This window comes from Silurus aristotelis, assembly GCF_946808225.1.
Source record: "Silurus aristotelis genome assembly, chromosome: 10".
NCBI classification, from domain to species: domain Eukaryota; kingdom Metazoa; phylum Chordata; class Actinopteri; order Siluriformes; family Siluridae; genus Silurus; species Silurus aristotelis.
The window spans coordinates 21,208,115-21,235,392 of NC_139583.1; the positions used below are offsets into that span (position 1 = coordinate 21,208,115).

The window sequence follows — 27,278 nt, forward strand, 5'->3', positions numbered from 1 at the left end:
GTGTGATCGTCCACAATGCTGTGTGCTTTGCGGATGCAGCGTGTAGTGTAGATGTCCATGATAGAGGGGAGAGAGATTCCGATAATCTTCTCAGCTGTCCTCACTCTCCTCTGTAGGGTCTTGCGGTCCGAGACGGTGCAGTTCCCAAACCAGGCAGTGATGCAGCTGCTCAGGATGCTCTCAATGGTCCCTCTGTAGAACATGGACAGGATGGGGTGAGGGAGATGAGCTTTCCTCAGCCTTCTCAGGAAGTAGAGACGCTGCTGGGCTTTCTTGGTGATGGAGCTGGTGTTAAGTGACCAGGTGAGCTTGTCCGCCAGATGAACACCAAGGAATTTGGTGCTCTTGATGATCTCCACTGAGGATCCAGCGATGATCAGTGGAGAATGGTCACTCTGTGTTTTCCTGAAGTCAACAACCATCTCTTTAGTTTTGTCAACGTTTAGAGACAGGTTGTTGGCTCCACACCAGGCTGTTAACCGTTGCACCTCCTCTCTGTATGCTGACTCGTCGTTCTTGCTGATTAGACCCACCACGGTCGTGTCATCGGCAAACTTGATGATGTGATTCGAGCTGTGCATTGGTGCACAGTCGTGAGTCAGCAGAGTGAACAGCAGTGGACTGAGCACACAGCCCTGGGGGGCCCCAGTGCTCAGTGTGGTGGTGCTGGAGATGCTGTTTCCGATCCGGACTGACTGAGGTCTTCCAGTCAGGAAGTCCAGGATCCAGTTGCAGAGGGAGGTGTTCAGGCCCAGTAGGCTCAGCTTCTCAATCAGGTGCTGAGGAATGATTGTGTTGAATGCTGAACTGAAGTCTATGAACAGCATCCTTACATAAAAGTCCTTGTTATCCAGATGGGTGAGGGCCAGATGGAGGGTTGTGGAAATAGCATCGTCCGTGGAGCGGTTTGGACGATATGCGAACTGCATGGGGTCCAGTGCGGGTGGAAGCTGGGTCTTTATGTGCCTCATGACGAGCCTCTCGAAGCACTTCATTATGATGGGTGTGAGTGCAACGGGACGATAGTCATTGAGGCATGAGACAGAAGACTTTTTCGGCACAGGAATGATGGTCGTCGTCTTGAGGCACATAGGAACAGTGGCGCTGCTCAGGGAGATGTTGAAGATGTCAGTAAAGACATCTGCTAGCTGTTGTGCACATTCCCTGAGCACTCTGCCAGGAATATTGTCTGGTCCAGCAGACTTCCGTGGGTTAACTCTGCATAGAGTTTTCCTCACTTCAGCTGTGGTTAGACAGAGCACCTGGTCACTGGGAGGAGGGATGGTCTTCCTCGCCACCATGTTGTTCTGCACCTCGAACCGGGCGTAGAAGTCGTTCAGCGCATCTGGGAGGGAGGCGTCACGGTCACAAGCAGGTATTGTGGTCTTGTAATTTGTGATCGCCTGGATGCCCTGCCACATGCGCCGGGTGTCTCCACTGTCCTGGAAGTGGCCGTGGATTCTCTTGGCATGTGCGCGCTTCGCCTCTCTGATGGCACGGGACAGTTTGGCCCTTGCTGTTTTCAAGGCCGCCCTGTCCCCTGCTCTGAAGGCAGAGTCTCTTGTTTTTAGCAGCGCACGCACCTTGGCGGTCATCCACGGCTTCTGGTTGGAGCGTGTAGTGACTGTCTTGGAGATAGTCACGTCATCAATGCACTTGCCGATGTAGCTGGTCACTGTTGATGCGTATTCCTTCCTACATGCACTGATGCACACATTCTTTCTTGTTTTTTAATACACCATTGATTTTATATATATATATATATATATATATATATATATATATATATATATATATATATATATATATATATATATATATATATATATACAGTGAAGAAAATAAGTATTTGAACACCCTGCTATTTTGCAAGTTCTCCCACTTAGAAATCATTGAGGGGTCTGAAATTGTCATCGTAGGTGCATGTCCACTGTGAGAGACATAATCTAAAAAAGAAATCCAGTAATCACAATATATGATTTTTAAACTATTTATTTGTATGATACAGCTGCAAATAAGTATTTGAACACCTGTCTATCTGCTAGAATTCTGACCCTCAAAGACCTGTTAGTCTGCCTTTAAAATGTCCACCTCCACTACATTTCATTCATTCATTCATTCATTCATTATCCTGAATTAGATGCACCTGTTTGAGGTCGTTAGCTACATAAAGACACCTGTCCACCTCATACAATCAGTAAGAATCCAACTACTAACATGGCCAAGACAAACGAGCTGTCCAAAGACACTAGAGACAAAATTGTACACCTCCACAAGGCTGGAAAGGGCTACGGGGAAATTGCCAAGCAGCTTGGTGAAAAAAGGTTCACTGTTGGAGCAATCATTAGAAAATTGAAGAAGCTAAACATGACTGTCAATCTCCCTCGGACTGGGGCTCCATGCAAGATCTCACCTCGTGGGGTCTCAATGATCCTAAGGAAGGTGAGAAATCAGCCCAGAACTACACGGGAAGAGCTGGTCAATGACCTAAAAAAAAGCTGGGACCACCGTTTCCAAGGTTACTGTTGGTAATACACTAAGACGTCATGGTTTGAAATCATGCATGGCACGGAAGGTTCCCCTGCTTAAACCAGCACATGTCCAGGCACGTCTTAAGTTTGCCAATGACCATTTGGATGATCCAGAGGAGTCATGGGAGAAAGTCATGTGGTTAGATTAGACCAAAATAGAACTTTTGGGTCATAATTCCACTAAACGTGTTTGGAGGAAGAAGAATGATGAGTACCATCCCAAGAACACCATCCCTACTGTAAAGCATGGGGGTGGTAGCATCATGCTTTGGGGGTGTTTTTCTGCACATAGGACAGGGCGACTGCACTGTATTAAGGAGAGGATGACTGGGGCCATGTATTGCGAGATTTTGGGGAACAACCTCCTTCCCTCAGTTAGAGCATTGAAGATGGGTCGAGGCTGGGTCTTCCAACATGACAATGACCCGAAGCACACAGCCAGGATAACCAAGGAGTGGCTCTGTAAGAAGCATATCAAGGTTCTGGCGTGGCCTAGCCAGTCTCCGGACCTAAACCCAATAGAGAATCTTTGGAGGGAGCTCAAACTCCGTGTTTCTCAGCGACAGGCCAGAAACCTGACTGATCTAGAGAAGATCTGTGTGGAGGAGTGGGCCAAAATCCCTCCTGCAGTGTGTGCAAACCTGGTGAAAAACTACAGGAAACATTTGACCTCTGTAATTGCAAATAAAGGCTACTGTACCAAATATTAACATTAACTTTCTCAGGTGTTCAAATACTTATTTGCAGCTGTATCATACAAATAAATAGTTGAAAAATCATACATTGTGCTTTTTGGATTTTTTTTTTTAGATTATGTCTCTCACAGTGGACATGCACCTACGATGACAATTTCAGACCCCTCCATGATTTCTAAGTGGGAGAACTTGCAAAATAGCAGGGTGTTCAAATACTTATTTTCCTCACTGTATATATATATATATATATATAAACACACACACACACACACACACACAGTGGTGTGAAAAAGTGTTTGCCACTTCCTGATTTCTTATTTTTTTGCATGGTTCTCACACCTTGATGTTTCAGCTCATCAAACTAATTTAAATATTAGTAAAAGATAAGTGAACACAACATGCAGTTTTTAAATAAAGGTTTTATTATTGTGGGAAAAAAATATATCTCAATCTACATGGCCCAAGTATTTGCCCCCCTGTTAAAACTGTGGTTTATCACACTTGAGTTTAATTTCTCTCGCCACACCCAGGCCTAATTACTGCCACACTTGTTCACAATCAAGAAATCTCTTAAAATAGGACCTGCCTGACAAAAAAGTGAAGCAGACCAAAAGATCCTTAAAAGCTAGACATCATGCCAAGAGCTGCAGACATTCAGAAATAAATGAGAGAAAAGTAAGTGAGATTTATTAGTCTGGAAAAGGTTATAAAGCCATTTCTAAAGCTTTGGGACTCCAGCGAACCCTCCAGTGTGTGAACCAAAATTCCTCCACAGTGCCGTAACAGACTCATTGCAAGTTATCGTTATGACACTGCGCTAACTAGTTTCTCTTTTATACTCCTGGAATGGTTGTGTATGTTAAGTTTATTAATAATAAACAAAATGTTTACCTGCTGCCTAATATATCCCACCCACCCACAGGTACCATGATAAAAGATAATCAGTGTTATTCACTGTACTGGTTATTATGTTAAACTGTCAATGTTATGCCTGGTTGGTGTTTATATACACACATGTGTATATATAAATTAGATTTGGTAATACAACTAGAGAATAATGCTAGATGAACTGGTTTGAGTATTTAAGAAACTGCTGATACTGCTCATACTGCAGGTTTACAAAGAATGTAAAAAAAAAAAAAAAACACCCACTGAGTGACAGTTGTACAAGGGGAGAGGTTAAAGCATAATGCGCAGGTTGGTTAAAGCCGAAAGGAAGCCTACAGTGACTCCAATAACCACTCTTTACAACCACGTGGAGAACCACAGTGTGTCAGGGTGTGGGAGAAGACTGGATGGGCAGGTGGAATTTAAACTAAGTTCAGGGCTCCTGCTTATATGTGCCACACATTTTAGTGCCCTTCGAAACTCAAAAGAAAGCGACAACATTTTAAGCTTTTCTTCCTCAGCGTCGGGTTTAAGCAACTTGCCATGTATGTGTGGGAATATCTTGCAAAATCTGCCAAGTGTCTGTCTCTCGCTGTTGGGGTACAGGGAGTCTATATAAACAAAAGTAAACTGCTGGTAAGAAAACAAACTTTCTTATTGGAAACCTCACAATTGGGAATCATCCTGTGTTTTTTATTGGTTTGACCAGCCTCATCACCATTAATAGCCTTTAGTTAACTGAAAATATATGTACAATCTGCAAATCATAGCCACTGCTGTATTTTTAGTAATTCTGGGATGGATCTGCTTGTAACCCAAATGGAAGCCTAGACACCATACTTCCACTCATCTAATAGAACACTTCTTGGATTTTATGTGAGTCCTATCTGTATCAAGGATCTCAAGCCCCATGTGTTATAAATGCTTCTGACAATCATTACTCTAAATGATTAAGTAATCTATGTAAACAGTGACATTCAATATACATTCTGTAACACAGGATTCAAATGATGACATGTTGGTTGCTGAAGCCTCAAACTAGTGTAACAATCATTGGAGTCAAGGGAATCTGCTTATAATCAATGGTTAAATACAATGTCAGTTAAAAGCTCCACAGCTGTAACTGCTGTAAAGTCCAAGATAACATATGCATCCATTTTAAATAATGTTTACTCAGTGTAGGACTCCTTGTTTAACATAGCACTGAGTTCATTCTAAACAATTTTTATGTTCAAGGAAGGGGTAAGCAGCTGCATACAATCACCACAGGAAGAGATTCACTTTGGAGATTTATGAGGTAAGAAGCAAAAATACTTCTGAATATGTCACTTGCAATTGGGCAACCTCTGTTCTTTGGGACAGTGATAAAGGCAATTGATCTCCTAAACCGCATGGATATGTTTGCATTTGCAATGCACTTTTTTTTTTTTTTTTTTTGGCAAAATGCATTATTCTTTTGTCATCACAGCTTTCCACATGTCAGTCAACAGGATGAGACCACAGTATGCTAAAAAGAAAATACTATGCTATCTTAAACAAGCTGGACACAAAATAGCAGTGTAATTAAGTGATAAACTCTGATAGCCTTCAAAAAAGCATTGTGCTATTATTTTCAAATATGTATCTACTAGTCAGATATTTGGGGATTCAGAGAGAAAACTGACTGAGAGGGGCCTAAAAAAAGAATAGAAGGATTAACTTTGTTGCTTTGTCTGTTCTGCTATCTGGTTTTCGATTTTATATAAGTAGAGAAATTACCAGCACAGTGTCTCTGTTCAAACCTTGTCTTTGTCTGGTCTTATCTAGTCCAAGTTTCCTTAATTTTACAAGGTATTAAACTTTCTAAAAGTTACAACCTTTTGGCAAACTCCTGGCAAGTTGCCATGTGCCTCTTACTGAGGAGTGGCTTCCATCTGGCCACTCTACCATACAGTCCTGATTGGTGGAATGCTGCAGAGATGGTTGTTCTTCTGTAAGGTTCTCCTCTCTCCTTAAAGAAATGCTGACTAAGGCCCTTCTCGCCGATCGCTCAGTTTGGCCCGCTCTATGAAGAGTCCTAGTGGTTCCAATTTTGTTTCATTTACGGATGATGGAGGTCACTGTGCTCATTGGGACATTAAATGCTGCTAAAATTTTTCTGTACCCTTCCCCAGAGCTGTGCCTTGATACAATCCTGACTCAGTGATCTACAGACAATTCCTTGGACTTAATGGCTTGGTTTGTGCTCTTACATGCACTGTTAACTGTGGGACCTTATATAGACAGGTGTGTGCCTTTCCAAATCATGTCCAATTATCTGAATTTACCACAGGTGGACTCCAATCAAATTGTAGAAACATCTCAAGGATGATCAGTGGAAACAGGCTGTAAATACATATGTACATGTGATTTATTTATTTATTTATTTATTTATTTATTTATTTTTAATACATTTGCAAAGATTTTAAACAATCTTCTTTTACGTTGTAATTATAAGGTATAATTTGTAGAATTTGAGGGAAAATTATTATTTTAATTCATTTTGGAATATAACAAAAATAAAAAAATGTAATAAAAATAAAATTGGAAAATATGAAGCTGTGAATACTTTCTTAATGCACTGTACGTTGTGGGGAAAACACCTTGTTATTTAAGGATCCCTTTTGTGATTCCAGCACAATATCTGTAGCACCATGGGCTCTTAATTAGGTACAAACTTCAATAATATGGCTTATTGTTGTCTGGGGAAATTAGTAAGACCAAAGTTTGTATCAGCATACAAAAGCAAGTTTGCTAGATTCCAGTTTTTGTGTAGAATGACTCCTGTTTCCTCTCTCTCCTAGCTTATTTTGAGCATAAGCTAAGAACCAAAACGTCCCAAAGTCACAAAGAAACCTTGTTACAAAGGTAAAAATGAGCATTAAAAAAGGTTGGTCTTAAGAGCCCACCCTGAAGAGCTGACCATAGTGCAACCTCTTAAAAGCCCCAAGAATGGGCCTCTAATTAGCTGATTCTAATTGGTCTTGCTCACTCAAACACTCGTTACCATCACAAGATGTCTTCCCATAACTTTAGATCACCGATTTGCTTTGGTTATCAAGGTCGTTCAGGCCACACGAGATCAGGCTGACCTTCTGACTTTGCTATTTGCCGCACATAGTTCCTACATGTGTATTGTGAGTCATGTCTATTTATATATAAAGGCTTTTACTTATTTTCATCTTAAACAGTACATTTACTACACAGACCTACCTATTGCACGTTTCTCAGAATCGCCCCTCACCAAATGTGTTTTTTTGCACCAATCTGTTTACCCTCTAGAGACTGTTTTTATTAATTTAATTTTTTGGTTAAAATCCCAGGAGATCAGCAGTTTTGGAAGCGCTGAGACACATTTTATTTCATTATATTGCACTTCTTCACATGTACCAAGACTTCTGCACAATTTTCATCACATTTAGAATAAAGAATAAAAAAAAATCATTGAATATGATTTTATATTTATAAATATGTCGTTGTGAACGACACCAGGTAGTTGTGAAACCATCCCTCAACATTTTAAAGCCACAATGTACAGAACATCACACAAAAATATAGAATCTTCTTCTTCTTTACGCTTCTCACGTTAGGGGTCTCCGCAACGGATCATCCGTCTCCATTCCCCCCTGTCCTTTACATCTGCCTCTTTCAACCCAACTACCTGCATGTTTTACCTCACCACATCCATAAACCTCCTCCTTGGCCTTCCTCTTTTCCCCCTTCCTGGTGGCTCCATCCTCAGCATTCTCCTACCAGTATACCCCATGTCCCTCCTCTGCACATGTCCAAACCATCTCAAACTCCCTCACCTTGTCTTTAAAATGTCCTACATGCGCTGTCTCTCTAATAAACTCATTTCTAATCCTGTCCATCCTCGTCACTCCCAACGAAACCTCAACATCTTCAGCTCTGCTACCTCCAGCTCCACCTCCTGGCTTTTACTAAATGTCACGGTCTCTAACCCATACAACATCTCAGGTCTCACCATAGTTCTATAAACTTTTCTCTTTCACTCTTACAGATACTCTTCTTTCACAAATAACTCCTGTTATAATTCTTCTCCACCCACTCCACCCTGCCTGCACTCTTTTCTTTACTTCTCTAACACACTCTCCATTACTTTGCACTGTTGACCCCAGGTACCTGAACTCCTCCACCTTCTCCACCTCTTCTCCCTGCAAACACAACCAACCTCCACTTGAACCAGTCTGTCGTTCCTACTGCGCACTTCACTGTTGTCACACTGTCCTCATACGTATGTAAGTATATAAGTATATCATAAGTATAACTCCTCATAACTCATAAGTGTGTGTATATATATATATATATATATATATATATATATATATATATATATATATATATATATATATATATATATATATATAAAATATGTATGTAGCGCACGTTTCCTATTGGTCAATTACAATCCCTCTTTTTTTTTTTTTTTTTTTTTTTTTACGTTGCGGAAATATCGTCCTTAGTCTCGCGAGAGCTGACGGTTGCCATAGTTACGGTAGTAAACAGTTTGCTCGAGGTGTGTTGAACTGTTTTTTGAGTTAGAGATCTCGCTTCAGAAACTGATTGATTAAACATTATTTATATATATATATATATATATATATATATATATATATATATATATATATATATATATATATATATATATATATATATATATAAAACTTCATCTTACTTTTTTACCTTCGTGTCCCGTCTTTCAGGTATGAATAAACTTTTACCGACATTTAACGTGAGATACCGTGTTAACTACAGTATAGGGCGCTAGGAATGACTAGAACATGGTATTCGATACAATATTGTTTGAGTTGACAGAGCTCCGCTCTTTTATTATGTATATATTAAATATAATGTATATATTATAAAATGATTATTGAATAATATATAACAATATAATAATATAAAGAATGTAAATGTTTCTATATACAGTTCTAGCGCTTATTAAACATTCTGTATGCATCTGTATACTTTTACATAATATTTTTTACTGTATTTTTAAATATTTTTGATATATACTATTTAGATATTACACACACACACACACACACACACACACACACACACACACACACGTGTGTGTGTGTGTGTGTGTTATCTATACTATTCATTACAAATGATCTCTAGTTTTCTTAATAAAAAAATAAAAAAATAATAATAATAACCTAAATCTTCTACAGCAGGAAGGTGAATCAAAAGCCATGAATTCGAACAACTTTGTGGTCCTTCCCAACAAGTCCAAATTAGTAAAGCTGAAAGTCAGGTTGAGTACCACTTTTGGTTCATTGTTTTATTTTTTTTGTGTTTTGCATTATTAGTGTAAATGATGAATCAAATCTGATGTGTTAATCACACTCGTATTAATCTGTGGAATGTGACGGACAGATCTTCAACCTACTGTAACAAATTGGTCTAAATTATTTTGTCAGATTTAAAGCATCTAGTCATGAGACCGCCTGACACATTGCTTTCCTGATTAAGGTTTTATGTGTGTAAAGTGCATTATGTGTTATGCAGGAATTTGCGTGAGCTGCGTATGGAGACTGCACAGCTTAGCCAGGACAACAAGGGCATGGAGAGCCGTCTGCAGCAACTCCGAGAAGTCATGAGCCATGAGAAAGCGGAGAGAGAGTAAGTGACATATGCATGTGGTAGTAATTGGACGCCATTGGCTCCACTTTTAATGTAGACACAACCATAACACACCTAGTATATCATGGTTTGACCTAGTATATCCTAGTTTCTACTGCTGAAAATATAACACAGTCCTCTCTCATCCTGTCAGATACTATAGCAATTTAACATACATTTGTTGTGGAGATCTTCCAACAGCATAATGTCCTGAAATATAAAGGATTATTTGCAATAAATTTTTTTTTAAAGAAGTTTTAATTTATTAGCTCAGTTTCACTATAACTTCCAGGGGTGGTGTAAAACACTTGGAGGATGTACTCACTGCATAATGTGTGCTACTCCCGTAATTCATACACACTCTCCTGACAGAAACATAGTCACACCATTGAGTAACTACTGTACAAATGAGGCCACTTGTGCTGTCTCTGATCAGTGATATAGCTAGTTATAATGAACCACAATGTGGTAACATCTCAGGACTGACAAAAAGAACCTTAAGGCCAAATGGAGGGCCTTAGTTGCCTATACCCTCCTTTAAACTTGTCAGTCCAGTTCTTGCATTGTGGCATTGCGAACCTGAATAGGTGCTATTTGAAAGAGTGTGTTTGAAGTTGTAGGTTGTTTTGCACCATCCAACCCTAGAACTTTAGAGCCCTTAGAGCCTGTCACGGGTACCTGTTAGATGGTCGGAACTGAACCAGGTCTTGCACTTCTTACATATGTCATTATATATAGTTTCACATGTGCAAGGGTGAAAAAAGGAAGATGGCTATATCTCAGCATGCACTAAACATTTTATTATTTTCTACATTCAGTTGTAATTTTGTACTATTGTAACTGTTGAAATGAAAAGTAATTTTGTACTATTGTAACTGTTGAAATGAGGGCAGCATGGTAGCTTTATAGGTACCTTTTGGTGTTTTTACATTCCAAGAAAGTTGTTTGTTCCTGAACTTATCTGTGTTCCCCATTGTTTTTATGTGGCTTTCCTCTCGATACGTCTGAATGATGCCTAGGTATTAATAAATGTGAGTTTTTGTATTTCTGTGGCCAGCTTTGGACTGTTATCTTTTGTAGGTTGTATTGCTCAAGCTGTAACTCCACTGAAACCCTGGACCACAGCAGGAGGAAAAATTTACTTAAGTAATAAATCTATCAATAACACAGATATATAAATCTATCCATAACACAATAAACCATTGTTATATAGTTCACCATATAGACAGGATTATATACTTAGATTTATTTATGAATACTAAATGGATACAAATTCACTGGCAAGCAACAAGTTAAATGGAGCCCAAATTCAGGCAGGAAAACGAGCTTTTCAGACAAAAAGTAAACAAACTCTGGAGTTATTACTTCGCCGGTTCCCTCCTCCTCCCCCTCTAGATAACCCTTCACAGAATTTAATTAATAACATTCGGCTGTGACCTGGGTGTGGAATTATAGTGTGGCCCTTTTAGGAGTTTAAATCAGGATATATGAGCTCATAACTTATCCGGTGTGAAGGAGAGACATGTTTGGGGTGTACACACTCCGTCGTGATGAATCACTGCTGAGGTCAAGCAAGGGTTGGGATGAACTTAGCCATGGTTTAATGTCTTTATGTCCTGGTTGTTTTGCAGCTGATGTGAGAATTAAAAAGGTGCAACGACAGTGCTAAATTAACATAGCGTAATGAAATGAAACTGTTTTCTACAAACCGTTTTTTTTTTTTCACGCAGATTGCACACTCATGCATTATGTGACACGATGTCGCTTTTTCAGGGTACAGTGTTGTTTTATAATTGCAGTCCTCTTTGAGGGCAAGTTAAGTTGGGTGCATTTTTGGACAATTCAAGGAAAAACCTGTCTCAACTGAAAGCTGAAATCCAAAAATTTGCACAATTTACAATGTGTAAAATGTAAATAAAAAAACAGAATGCAATGACTTGCAAATCTTATGAACCCATAATTTATTTACAGTAGAGCATAGAAAAAATAGCAACTGTTTAAACTGAGGAAATATACCATTTTAAGAGAAAAAAAATATTGTAATTTTTAAATCAATGGCTGCAACACGTCTCAGAAAGTTGGGAAGAGTTGAATATCTCATCATTTACAGTACATAATGTAAAACATGACTGTTTTAAATGCAGTGATGCCTGAGGGCCAAAGTTATGAGCACCCAATATTATATATCAATATATATCACAGAGAATTCTGCAGATTCTTTGAAACTTTTGATAACATGTACTGTAAGTGATGAGATGTTTAACTGTTTTACAATCTTATTTCGAGGGACATTATTCTTATGTCGAGGGACATTATTTGAAAATTGTTCAACAATTTGTAGACACAGTCTCTCACAGATTGGTAAAGCTCTGCCCATCCTTACTTCTGAGAGACTCTGCCATAGGCTGCGTTTACATTTGGCATTAACATGCGACCCGCATCTGGATGTTGTCCACATACACATTGAAAGACAAGTGTTGACGCACTTTTGATTGGAATGTTATCTCGGCGTGACCTGGTCCGGAGGTAGTTGAGGACGCATTATGATCTGATCTCAGTGTAATGTAAATGCAATCCAGCCATCGTGTCTGCATTTGAAGGTCCATGTCACGCAAAACACCGGCCCCTTCTTTACCGCTGGATGCAGCTGGGTGTATTTTTGTGGTACAATCGAGGGTGGAGTACATTGCAAATATAGTGGTAAGTTTGCCTGCTCACCCAAAAGTTGCAGAACCACTCATTCTCTATAAAGAACCTTCCACCACAGCTGGCAACATTCTTGGATCCATAGGTTTCTTTTGATCATTTTCAAAACGGATTCTATCCACGTTATTACTTCTGCAGTCACCTCATCCTCCCCATTTTGAGATTTAAGATTTGTAAAATGTCCCGTGACTAAAAATGGTTTTCGAAAGAAAGCCCATCGCTTCATTTCAACACTGCACTCTGCATCTTCAGCAGGTTTATTTAAATATTGCGTGGCAAAGACAAATCTTATCTGTTATCCAGATAGAGAAGTCAGTTAAAGTTGCCAAGTGTAAACGCACGGTGTCCTGATTGGCTGATGATCCAACCTGCTTGATCGGATCACAGTGACCAATTCAATTCATTTTTATTTGTATAGCGCTTTTAGCAATGAACATTGTCTCAAAGCAGCTTTACACAGATAATGCGGTGATTAAAAATGAATGTTCTTTATGAGTAAGTTTGTCCCTGATGAGCAAGCCGGTGGCGACTGGCGACTGTGGCAAGGAAAAACTCCCCGAGATGGCATAAGGAAGAAGCCTTGAGAGAAACCAGACTCAAGAGGGAACCCATCCTCATCTGGGTTACACCGAATGTCCATTTGTGGCAGGTATACAATGTTGCGGGGTACAGTGATGATGATCAAAAGCGAAATGTATTCCTGAGTCAGTGTAGGAGACTGTTGGCATCAACTACAGTCCAATCCATCCTCAAAGCTCCCGTTCTTACTCCGGAATTTCATGGAACCACCCAAGGTGTTGATGACAAACCTTCCCCAGCTGCACAGAGTGGCCTCCAGTCAAAGAGAACACTATCCAGAGGCAGGCCTGGATGAAGTGGAAAGATCCACGGAGGGGAGAGGGGCAGGAACAGTGGTCACTGGAGCCTCAGGAGCTTGTTTAACTCGACCGAGAGAGAGAAAGAGAGAGAGAGAGAGAAGAGGGTGACAGGAAGAGAAGGATATGGATTATTAAGTGTACCTATTGTTGCATGAGAGTTAATGTCACTGTGCAGTTTGGACTCCGGCAAGACTCGCTATGGTAGCATAACTAAAAGGGAGAACCAGAAGGCAACACAGACATGAGGGATCTCTGGGATAAGAGACGACCCACCACACCACCATCAACAAACCTGAGTGAACGCGTGAATGTGAGGGGACGACAGCGTACAAATATCCCAGTTCACCAAACACTCTATATCAATGTTCCCTCCAGATCTGAGCCTTTACCTGAGAAAAAATCTACTGATCTACTGTGTCTGAGTCCCGAACACTGATAGGAAGGCTGTTCCATAACTGCGGGGCTTTATAAGAGAAAGATCTGCCCCCTGCTGTAATCTTCATTATTGGAGGAACCAACAGATAGCCAGCACCTTTTGATCTAAGTGGGCGTGGAGGATCATACTGGTACAGAAGTTTACTCAGATACGGTGGTGCGAGACCGTTAAGTGCTTTATATGTCAGTAGGAGTATTTTATAATCAATGCGAGATTTGATTGGGAGCCAGTGTAGACTGATTAATACAGGGGTGATGTGGTCATATTTCCTAGATCTAGTGAGGACTCTTGCTGCTGCATTCTGAACTAACTGAAGCTTATTTATGCACCTACTCGCACACCCAGACAGTAAAGCGTTACAGTAGTCTAATCTAGAAGTAACAAAAGCATGAACTAGTTTTTCTGCATCCTGTAACGACATCATATTTCAAATTTTAGCAATATTTCTAAGGTGAAAAAAGGCGATCCTGGTAATATTATTCACCTCAAAGGAAAGACTCGGTTCAATAATCACACCAAGGTCTTTGACAGCCGTACACGCTGAAACAGAAACACCATCCAGAGATGCTAGGTAATCGGAAAGTTTGCTTCTAGCTGCATGTGGGCCTAGTAAAAGTACTTCCATCTTATCTGAGTTTAGCAGAAGAAAGTTATCGAGCATCCACTGTCTAATGTCCTTTACACATTTTTCAACATTGTTAAGCTGATCTCTCCCATCTGGCTTTGCTGAAATATACAGCTGTGTATCATCAGCATAGCAATGGAATCTAATACCATGTTTATGAATAATTTCTCCAAGAGGCAGCATATATAAAGAGAAAAGCAGAGGGCCTAAGACAGATCCTTGAGGAACACCAAACTTTACCTCAGAGAGTGTGGAGAACTCACCATTAACATCAACAAACTGATAGCGATCAGTCAAATAAGACCTGAGCCAAGAGAGAGCTGTTCCCTTTATTCCAACAACTTTCTCAAGTCTAGCAAGTAGTATAGTGTGATCAATGGTGTCAAAAGCTGCACTAAGGTCGAGCAAAACAAGTAAGGAGACAAAACCCTGATCAGAGGCCAATAACAGGTCATTTACCACCTTAACTAGCGCTGTCTCTGTGCTATGATGAGGCCGAAATCCTGACTGAAATCCTGACTGATCATATTTTAATGCCAAGTGTAAACGCAGCATATGATAAACTATTTATACCCAATCATCCTAATGACCTGTTGTCAATTAACCTAATTAGTTGCAAAATGTTTTTCCAACTGTTCATTTTAATAATACTTAGTTTTTCTAGACTTTTGTTGCCCCAAACTTTGTCTCAACTTTTTTGAGAAGTGTCACAGCTATCAAATTCAAAATGATAATTTTTCCCCCTTCATAATGGTACATTTCATCAGTTCTAACCTTTGAGGATTTTTATGTTCTATTGTGAATTAAATGTATGAGATATGCAAATCATTGCATTCTGTTTTATTTACATTTTACACTTTGTTCTGACATTTTTGGAACTGATTACATCCAGTGCACTACATTGATATAAAATCTGTTTTGAAATAATAAGGTTTCGTAGACTGTGATTAGGTGACAGATAGGAAAAACGAGCTTTGTGGATCAACTAGGGAGCCATGTCTCTTTCAGGGATTCACATTGATAGAATGAAGATTTATGTGTTCAAAGCATACATCTTTTAATCGATGAACATGTGAAGTTTATTACATATATAACTATACAGAGGGAAATCATATGACAATAGTGACAGGCTGAGTTCATTGGATGATCTTTATTCATTGTTTGTAAATGCAATAAGTAAATAGTAGACACCATAATTTCTAATCATGCACAATATATCCCCCCCCCCCCACACACACACAAACATTTGATATATAGAGCTCTACATTGCACAGCTATTCACCTGAATGTGCAAATAGTCTCGGGCTTGTGTGTGTGTTAATCTGCGTGATGATAGCACACTGTCACATTTCTGTGTTCAGCTCTGAGTGTCTTTTAATCCTTTGCCCTAAACTCTCTCTCACTGAGGACCAGCTGAAAAGCAGAGTGGACACACACACACACACACACACACACACACACACACACACACACACACACACACACACACACACACACACACACACACACACACACACAAACAGAAACTCACTTTCTCTCTGTCCCTTATTACTATCTGTCTCTGTCTGTTTTGCTATCAATATTTTTCCTCTTGCACTCTCACTTTTTTTTTCTCTTTTTTTTCCTCTTTTTTCCACTTGCTCTTTTTCATTCTCTCCGTTATTTCCTTTATTTTTCACTTTTATCATATCTCAGAATTATTTTTCTTAATGTTTCTGTATTTGCTTTTCTATTCATAGGATCTCTGTCTGAACTTTTCTGTCTCTCTTGCACTTTCTGTCCCTTTCTCTGCTAGCCACACACACACACACACACACACACACACACACACACACACACACACACACACACACACAAACTAATTTTCTTATACGTCTGTTTCACACTGACACTTTCCTTCTCTCTCAATCAGTTTTGATGACAATATATTTTAATTGCGATTGTTATTTACTGAAGGTTCTTGCTTTAATAATAATTTCTCTCTAGCACTGCTACTTGTTTGGCTTGTTTTAAGTATGATGCAGCGTTTGAAAATCACAATGATTGTTTATTTAAAGATCACATGGTTTAAAATGTTTCTAACAGGAGGTATGGTGCCTTTCGCTGGAAATCTGCTCAGACCCAAGATGGAACAAAGGAAATAGAGAAAAAGCTAAACAAAGTAAGGATTAATTTTTCCCTGCTCTAAATGTCATTATTAAGATTACACTATGTTCTCCACTATCTGGCACATGGATTTTGTAGGGTTGCGCTTTAAATCACAATGGTTTTACACTTGCACCAAAAAACAGCACAACTGAGAAGTTTAAAATACAACATGGCTGTTTTTGGTCCTAATTCGAATTCATGGCGTGTTGTGTGTGTTAGTCATTTTGTCTCTGCTGAGTCATGATACTCTATAAACAGAAACTCTACAGCATGACAAAAATTTAATTGTTTGAAAATATCTGTTAAAGTGCATGAAACAAATGCAACTGCATAATTGTTGGTGGTACACTTTTAAACACACACACACACACACACACACACACACACACACACACACACACATATATGCCATGACCCTGTTGCCGGTTAAAAAATGTTCCTTCCTTGGATCATTTTTGTATATATACTGACCACTGCAGACTGGGAACAGCCCACAAGAGCTGGAGTTTTGGAGATCCTCTGACACAGTAGTCTAGCAATCACAATTTGGCCCTTGTCAAAAATCCTTACGCTTGCATATTTTTCCTGCTTCTAACACATCAACTTTGAAGACAAAATGTTAACTTGCTTTCTATTGTATCTCGCCTAATAACAGGTGCCATAGTGAAGAGAAAATCAGTGTTATTTACTTCTCTGGTTATAATGTCGTAATGTTGATCGGTGCATGTATGTATGTGTATATACAGTGAGGAAAATAAGTATTTGAACACCCTGCTAAGTTCTCCCACTTAGAAATCATGGAGGGGTCTGAAATTGTCATCGTAGGTGCATGTCCACTGTGAGAGACATAATCTAAAAAAAATAAATCCAGAAATCACAATATATTATTTTTAAACTATTTATTTGTATGATACAGCTGCAAATAAGTATTTGAACACCTGTCTATCAGCTAGAATTCTGACCCTCAAAGACCTGTTAGTCTGCCTTTAAAATGTCCACCTCCACTACATTTATTATCCTAAATTAGATGCACCTGTTTGAGGTCGTTAGCTGCATAAAGACACCTGTCCACCCCATACAATCAGTAAGAATCCAACTACTAACATGGCCAAGACCAAAGAGCTGTCCAAAGACACTAGAGACAAAATTGTACACCTCCACAAGGCTGGAAAGGGCTACAGGGACGGAAGGTTCCCCTGCTTAAACCAGCACATGTCCAGGCACGTCTTAAATTTGCCAATGACCATTTGGATGATCCAGAGGAGTCATGGGAGAAAGTCATGTGGTCAGATGAGACCAAAATAGAACTTTTGGGTCATAATTCCACTAAACGTGTTTGGAGGAAGAAGAATGATGAGTACCATCCCAAGAACACCATCCCTACTGTGAAGCATGGGGGTGGTAGCATCATGCTTTGGGGGTGTTTTTCTGCACATGGGACAGGGCGACTGCACTGTATTAAGGAGAGGATGACCGGGGCCGTGTATTGCGAGATTTTGGGGAACAACCTCCTTCCCTCATTTAGAGCATTGAAGATAAGTCGAGGCTGGGTCTTCCAACATGACAATGACCCGAAGCACACAGCCAGGATAACCAAGGAGTGGCTCTGTAAGAAGCATATCAAGGTTCTGGCATGGCCTAGCCAGTCTCCAGACCTAAACCCAATAGAGAATCTTTGGAGGGAGCTCAAACTCCGTGTTTTTCAGCGACAGGCCAGAAACCTGACTGATCTAGAGAAGATCTGTTTGGAGGAGTGGGCCAAAATCCCTCCTGCAGTGTGTGCAAACCTGGTGAAAAACTACAGGAAATGTTTGACCTCTGTAATTACAAACAGCTACTGTACCAAATATTAACATTGACTTTCTAAGGTGTTCAAATACTTATTTGCAGCTGTATCATACAAATAAATAGTTAAAAAAAATCATACATTGTTATTTCTGGATTATTTTTCTAAGATTATGTCTCTCACAGTGGACATGCACCTACGATGACAATTTCAGACCCCTCCATGATTTCTAAGTGGGAGAACTTGCAAAATAGCAGGGTGTTCAAATACTTATTTTCCTCACTGTATATATGTATATGTATGTGTGTGTATATATATATATATATATATATATATATATATATATATATATATATATATATATATATATATATATATATATATATATATATATATGTATGTGTGTATATATATATATATATATATATATATATGTGTGTGTGTGTGTGTGTGTGTGTGTGTGTGTGTGTGTGTGTGTGAGAGAGAGATTTAAGTTTTAAGGTGAAATAAGTGTGTATGTTTTGTTGGTTTTATTTTTTTTGGTAGAGTTCTTCTGGCAAAATGAAAATTAGAGTGTTGAAGGATGAGACTCTGCCAGGTAAGTGGAAGCGTGTTTGTGTGTGTGTTTATTTGTATGTATGTGTGTGTTACCACCTCGTGTTCAGTGTCCTTGGGGTCCACTAGCACCTTGACCACCAGTTAATGTAGATAAATGAATGAATGAATGTACAATCGGAGTTACTCCAAGATTTTAACAAAACACCTTGCAATACTTAATGTCTATTTTGGTTACGTCTAATAAATTGGCCCGTCTTTTTTTGTAATGAGCTCTGTGGTACATTGTGATCATGGCAGGAGTGTATAAATACTGCAGGTTTTTTCTCTTTTTTTATGGGTTAAAGATAGCAGCTACTCTAACTTTTTTAAACCGGATACACAATATGGACAAAAGTATTGGGAGATCTGACTTTTCCTGCCATTATGTGGTTCTTCTCTAAACTGTTACCACAAAGCTGGAGGTACACAGTTGTATAGGATGTCTTTGGTATAATAACATTTTGTAATCACTTGAACTTGAAAACCCAAACCTGTTTCAGTATGGCAATTCCCCATGCACAAATCGAGCTCCATGAAGAACTGGTTTACATGGTTGCAGAGAAAGATCTTGAGTGGCCTTCTTTAGAGCTCTGATCTTAACTTTACTGAACACCTTTTTGATAAATTGGAACACTGACTGTACCCTAGGCCTCCTCACCCTACATCAGTACCTGACTTTACTAATACCCTTGTGGCTGATGAATACCAATGTCCTTAAGCACACTCCAAAATGTAGTAGAACATCTTCCCAGAAGAGTGAAGGGAATTATATAAGAGGAAATTGGGACTACATTCAAAATGCTATGTTCAAAAAGCATACCATACTAATGAGGTCTGCAAACTTTTGCAAATATAGTGTATTTCTGTCATTGAATTGCCTATGAACGCAAACAATAAGTATTTAAAAATCAACAATGATGAACAGTCGGACAGCCTTGACTGATTTCCTTAACCATTACAGTTTAGTCAGCATGAGTATTTCCAGCGTGGATTCTATAAAGTAGGATACATTACAAAGCAGCACTTATAAATATTTTGTTCCATAAGCATTAGGGTTGGTAAATGCCACTTTCCATGATGTGTAGGCATGCTTGGTACGCTTTTGTTGTGCTGTGCAACATTATCACAACGGAACAGTATAGCCTGCATTTAATAGGAGCAGAATATGTGCTAACACAGCTGAATAGAGGTAGATTTTCCTAAGGCTGCATGCGGCTCATTATTAATAAATCAAACTTTATTACATGAGTCATATTTGAACTTGACCTACATTAAACTCAAATTTATAGTAACTTTCTATTTAGAAACCACATCTGAAACCAAATCAGTAATGTGATGAATATTAAATGTCTGACGAAGGTCTGTGATTGTCTGGAGTTTATTTTGCGTAAGTGCCACTATTTCTATTAATCATCATATAGTTCGAAAGTGTTTGAGTGTGTGTATGTGCTTGTGTTCTAGCTGAAAAGATGCCAAAGCCTCCACCTCCGAAAGATGGACAAAGCAAAAAATCCAGGCTGAAAAGAAAAGTGTGTGGCCAGTGTGAAACACGAACTGCTGGACTGGTTAGTTATAATTCGTTCTGATGCTACATTACACAGGCTGTTCAATCCAATAATCTATCCAACTATTTCTCTACCTAGATTTCGGTTTATTGATCATTTTGCCTTTTGACATTCACCACTTTAGTATTAGCATCTCTAAATACCACATAGTATTAGGATTAGACAAAATACAGATACACATGGATAATAAAGCAGTTTTATAAAATGAGCACACTTATATAAAAAGAGCACACTTTCCAAATATTGGGGTTGAAAATTAATTAATACGTAGGTAGGATGATAATGATTTAGGCATTTTTTTTATTTGTTTTGGATTGCTCACACTGAAATATAAGGATCACACATTTCCCAATTCACCTGCTTAGATAAAAAAACAAAAAAAAAACAAAAACAAAAACTGATCAATTGAAAATGAACCTCATTGCATTTTAAAACTGTACGAATCTATCCATCTGTCCATCCTTCCATCCGTCCATCCATTCCTTCTTCTGTCCGTCCGTCCATAGATCCCATCATTTACAAACTAGGCACCCATTGTTTTCAAAATCTTTTTAAATTCTCTCCATATTCTTATCAATCTTTCCTTTCATTGTATAATGTCATTTTTATAATATACTACACTATAGACTTCTATATTATGCAAATTCATTACTAAAGAAAGTTTTATAGATAAGTGGATAAACATTTAAGTATGTAGCACAGGGTTGCCTTGACTCACTTTTACTGGACCAACCATCCATCCAGATGTTTCATCCATCCATCTGTCAAAACAGTTCACATATATAAGTAGCAGTGATAAGTCTTTGTGGAAGTCACCCTGGCAAAGTTCAGGGACTCTTTGACTGTCTGACTCAGAGGAAATGGAATGACTGATGCATATGCTGTGAGAGAGAGATATGGCACTGTCTTTTTTTTCATCACCATGTCGGATTATGGTGTTATGAAGCCTGTGTTCTCTACTACTACTACTACTACTACTACTACACCCACATGCATACTTACACACACATCATGATGATGTTTTTGCACTTTTATCTTTCTTTAATACACACTTCCACACTGCAACCTCCTCCTGTAGACTACTGATTCAACTCTGTCACCTTCATCTCTCATAGCTCTTGTGGAGTTGGGTTTTCTTAGGCTGTCTAAAACCCACCACCTCATTCTTTTTACTGGTCCTCTCTGTGTGTGTGTGTGTGTGTGTGTGTGTGTGTGTGTGTGTGTGTGTGTGTGTGTGTGTGTGTGTGTGTGTGTGTAGATGGATGAGTGAAAGACAGGCAATGCACTCTTGATTGAACATGTTGTACAGCTTGATGATTCAGCATCATTGCAGATAGACATTTAAATCCTTTTAGTTCTGCTTTCTATGGCCAAAAGTTTGTGGACACCCCCAAAGCATAAAAGTTAAAAGCCACAAATAGGAAAATCACATTTGTATACGATGTCTTTTTCATGCTGTAACAATGCAATTTCCCTTCACTGAGAAACTGAGAGTGCATTCCAGCATAACAGTGCCTCTATGCACAAGTCTTTGAATTCATGGTTTTCCAATGTTGGTATGGAAGAAAACAAGTGGCCTGTTTTGGGTCTTGACATCAATGCCACTGAACATCATTGGGTTGAACTAGAAAAATTATTTCATGTCAGCACAAGTGACTGGCCTCACCAATGCTCTTGTAGTTAAATGAGCATTAATCCTCACCTTAGAATCTAGTTAAAAGCTTTACAGAAACTTAATAAACTTCCCTTCTTAATAAAGGGAAGAGTAAATCTAAAAGCAAATATATTATATATGATATACAGCATGATGACATGATATATGATGACGTGTTCAATGCTTATTATACAGCAGGTAAAATAAGCATTGAACACGTCATCATTTTTCTCAGTAAATTTATTTCTTGAAGTGCAATTGACATTAAATTTTTTACCAGATGTTGGTAAAAACCAATGCAATCCACACATACAAAAAAATTTCACCATAGATGTCCATAAATTAAGTTGTGTGTAATAATGGGAAAAAGTATTGAACGCACTTACTGAAATTGACAGTTTCAAGACACGTCCTGTATGGAGAAACTAGTTGAATGCATTGCTTAGGTGTGATTTTGGCCTATTCTTCCACACAAACATGCTTAAAAACTTGAAGTTTCTGTGGGCCTCTTTTATTATACTTTATATAGATCTACTCTTTTAGTTCTTTATATAGATTTTTGGATTCAAGTAAGGTGAATGGCTGGGCCATTCTAGCAGTTTATTTTCTTTTTCTAAAACCATCAGAGAGTTTCCTTGGCTGTGTGTTTGGGATCATTGTCTTTATCCTGGTAGATGGCAGCAGATTTTTATCAAGAATGTCTTGGTATTTTTCCATTCATCCTTCCTTTAATTATATGAAGTTTGCCATATGCTGAAAAACAGCCCCACAGCATGATGTTCCCTCATCCAAACTTCACTGTCGGTATGGTGTTTTTGGGTTGATGTGCAGTGTCATTTGTCCTCCAAACATGGTATGTATCATGGCATCCAAAGAGCTTAATTTTGGTCTCATCTGACCAGACTATATTCTCCAAGTATTTCACAGGCTTGTCCAAATGTTGTACAGCAAACTTTTAACAAGCGTCAACATGCTTTTTCTATAGAAATGGGGTCTTGCATGTAAACGTGTACACAGGCAATGGCAGGTGAATGCATTACTTATTGTTTTCTTTTAAAAGTTTGATTTACCTTCTAATTTCTGGTTTTCCGGGAGCTCTCCACAGGTGATAACTCTTGTGATAAGTCTTTTCACTCCTCTGTCAGAAATCTTGCGAGGAGCATCTGGTCGTGGCCAGTTTATGGTGAAATAATGTTCTTTCCACTTCTGGATTATGGCCCAACAGTGCTCACTGGAACATTCAGAAGTTTTTAAATCCTTATGTAAACAATTGTTTTTACCCATCATAAAATGTTTCTTGTGTGACACCTTGGTAATGGAACACCTTTATACAGGCCAATCAGTTGGCATTGAACCAGCTGATATTAATTTGCACTGTCAAGGGGCAGGATTGCTTTCTAATTACTGATTGATTTCAGCTGGTGACTTGGCTTTCCAAGCCTTTTTTCACCTCCCTTTCTTCATGTGTTCAATACTTTTTCTCTGTCATTTCATTACACAACTTCATTTATGGACATATATAGTTAGATTTCTTTGCATGTGTGGATTGCATGGGTTGTTACCAACATCTGGTAGAAATTTAATGTCAATAACACCTCAAGAAATATATTTTTCTGAGAAAAATGGTGATGCGTTCAATACTTATTTTAACCGCTGTATGATTTTCAGATGTCCACAAACTTTTGGATACACAACGTATGCCGTTTGGCTTACTTTTCTCTGTTTAAAATGCCGTTATATTTGTATCTAAACTAATATGCAGTGATAGGGTAGATTCAGATAGAATGAAACTCCGCTGACTTTTATTTTCAATTAGTACTCAAGGTTTATTTTCATTAGTACACCAATAAAAATGCATACAAGTTAGACAATTACATGACTAATTAAAAAACTATTTCAATATTATATTGAGGTCAGGCATGAATAGCCCAGTCCTGTAATTTTCCCCAGCTTGTAAATTGAAATTTTACAGCAGGTCATTATTAGTTTGGGTTTCAGTTAATGCTAATTGCATTAAAAATGTTATGCTTGTGTTTATATTTTTATGATATTTAAACTCTTACCAATGAGCAGTTTACAGTGGGTACGAAAACTATTCAGACCCCCTTAAATTTTCACTCTGTTATATTGCAGCCATTTGCTAAAATCATTTAAGTTCATTTCTTTTCCTCATTAATGTACACACAGCACCCCATATTGACAGAAAAACACTGAATTGTTGACATTTTTGCAGATTTATTAAAAAAGAAAAACTGAAATATCACATGGTCCTAAGTATTCAGACCCTTTGCTGTGACACTCAGGTGTTTAACTCAGGTGCTATCCATTTCTTCTGATAATCCTTGAGATGGTGCTACACCTTGATTTAAGTCCAGCTGTGTTTGATTATACTGATTGGACTTGATTAGGAAAGCCACACACCTGTCTATATAAGACCTTACAGATCACAATGCATGTCAGAGCAAATGAGAATCATGAGGTCAAAGGAACTGCCTGAAGAGCTCAGAGACAGAATTGTGGCAAGGCACAGATCTGGCCAAGATTACAGAAAAAATTCTGCTGCACTTAAGGTTCCTAAGAGCACAGTGGCCTCCATAATCCTTAATTGGAAGACGTTTGAGACGACCAGAACCCTTCCTAGAGCTGGCCGTCCGGCCAAACTGAGCTATCGGAGGAGAAGAGCCTTAGTGAGAGAGGTAAAGAAGCACCGAAAGATCACTGTGGCTGAGCTCCAGAGATGCAGTCGGGAGAAAGTTGTAGAAATTCACTGCAGCCCTCCACCAGTCGGGGCTTTATGGCAGAGTGGCCCGACGGAAGCCTCTCCTCAGTGTAAGACACATAAAAGCCTGCATGGAGTTTGCTAAAAAAAACACCTGAAGGACTCAACGATGGTGAAAAAATAAGATTCTCTGGTCTGATGAGACCAAGATATGACCCTAAGCGCACAGCTAAAATAACGAAGTGGCTTCACAACAATTCCGTGACATTTTTTAAATGGCCCAGCCAGAGCCATGAATTAAACCCTATTGAGCATCTCTGGAGAGATCTAAAAATGGCTGTCCACCAACGTTTATCATCCAACCTGACAGAACTGGAGGGGATCTGCAAGGAGGAATGGCAGAGGATCCCCAAATCCAGGTGTGAAAAACTTGTTGCATCTTTTCCAAAAGACTCCTGGCTGTATTAGATCAAAAGGGGGCTTCTACTAAATACTGAGCAAAGGGTCTGAATACTCAGGACCATGTGATATTTCAGTTTTTCTTTTTTAATAAATCTGCAACAATGTCAACAATTCTGTGTTTTTTCTGTCAATATGGGGTGCTATGTGTACATTCATGAGCAAAAAATATACTTCATTGATTTTAGCAAATGGCTGCAATATAACAAAGAGTGACGAATTTAAGGGGGTCTGAATACTTTCCGTACCCACTGTATGTTTTTTGTTTTTTTTCTTTTTTTTTTGCACTATATGCTAGTATTCCACCTCTAAAGGTTAGCCCTGTGGCTCAGCCCTTGGCTTTCTCAATTTGACACAACTATAAAACCATGACATCACCAACTCTATAGTATTTCACTAACTCCTTTGCCAATTTTATTGCAACATATTGCTTTCTCTCTAGGATCCTACACTCTGCATACTCCTAAGCATATGCCCTCAGTTCATCCTAAGCTATCATGCATCTGTTGCTTTGTCACACATCAACAACCTCCTACTATCATCCTGGGATTTACACCTGGGACCTGCACCAGCTAACTGAAGCATTGGCTGCTTAGGTTAAAGCTTTGCTGATTGCAGAGACAAGCAGAAAATGTATTCGTGTTGCTAGTCACTAAAATATTCCTTGCTAAATCTTTTCCCTGGACAGTTTTCGGTGCCAGCAAAAGAAGGATACCCCATGCCACATGCATTCCCTGAACCATGTTTTTTCCAAGGTTTTATAATTAGTCCAAATAAGTTTTTCCTTATTCGATGAGTCCTGGTTAGGGTACTGTCATCTCTAAGACTTCTTTGGAGCACAGTTGTTTTAATGCTTTAAAAAAATATGATACTTTGTACTGTGGCCATGGCATATCTCCTAATTGTCACTCCCTATATAAACATCACACCACAGGAAATTCTACAAAATATTTTTTTATTTTGTCTCTTTTAGAGAGCCAGGATGGTATCCGGCTCACTGGCCTTGTTCAACTCATTCTTCAGGCTACTCCTAAAGCCTGTGAAAGCGATACTCTATTATCAACACTGTCCTTTTTTGGGGGCATGAATGGGCTAAGATAGCATTTTTCATTTTTGATAATTTTGCAACTGCCCATAAGGTCAGTAAAGACAATTGTGTCGATAAGCCTGATGCCATTTCTTTGCTATCTCACTTGGCATTCAAAATGCCTAGGTTTGTCTTCTGAATTCAACGAACACCTCGTTCTCTGATGCAATAAGCTTAGGAGGAAGCAGTGGCATTGTGATGCAGAGAGTAGCATTGCTTCCTCATAGCTCCAGAGTCTCTGGTTTTGAACGTAGGTTACTTGATTTTTGTGCACGCTCTCCCTGTGTCTGTGGTAGTATAACTTGCTAATTTGCCCCATTTCTGATTTTGTGCATGATTTATTCATGCTTTGCAATGAAATGGCATCCCAGTAAGGACGCATTTATGCCCACTGTCCACATGATGAACCACAGACCCGGAATTGATTAATGAAGATAAATGATTTAACAAATAAAAAGATTGAATGAATGAAAATGATCACTGATGCTTCACAGACATTACATTTGATTCATATCAGAAGATAAATGCTGTATGTTTCACAGTATCTAAAACCTTGGATCAATATGCAGTTTGAATCATTTTAATGATTCGCTTGGGATCTATAGCAACGTTTCCTCTCTACACTTTATCCTCTACCCTTCTTGATCCTTTATAAACGTTCCATATTTACTGTCTGTATCAAAGTCACAGTTGTTTTTTTGTCTACTAATTGATTACAGTTATTGACATTATAGATGTGCTTGCTTGATCTGTGGGTGTGGGTGTGTGTGTGTGTGTGTGTGTGTGTGCATGTCTGTGCATGTCTGTGCATGTTTATAGGTGTAGATGCTCAGAGTT

At 38.8% G+C, this 27,278-nt stretch overlaps 1 protein-coding gene across 3 annotated transcripts in view; it reads left to right on the forward strand.

The window, feature by feature from the left end:
• Window positions 1-6,238: 6,238 nt before the first annotated feature.
• Window positions 6,239-27,278, forward strand: part of zbbx (zinc finger, B-box domain containing) — a 69,105-nt gene continuing 48,065 nt past the window's right edge. Inside the window, exons 1-6 of one of the 3 annotated variants that reach the window (XM_083552867.1) lie at window positions 6,239-6,379; window positions 9,331-9,413; window positions 9,668-9,781; window positions 16,512-16,587; window positions 18,907-18,958; window positions 20,419-20,522. In XM_083552867.1, coding sequence (XP_083408993.1) covers window positions 9,352-9,413; window positions 9,668-9,781; window positions 16,512-16,587; window positions 18,907-18,958; window positions 20,419-20,522 — 408 coding nt within the window. In that variant the 5' untranslated portion in view covers window positions 6,239-6,379; window positions 9,331-9,351. Of the gene's footprint in view, window positions 6,380-8,796; window positions 8,857-9,330; window positions 9,414-9,667; window positions 9,782-16,511; window positions 16,588-18,906; window positions 18,959-20,418; window positions 20,523-27,278 lie in introns of those variants that run through there. The other 2 variants (XM_083552868.1, XM_083552866.1) reach the window with 2 other exon arrangements.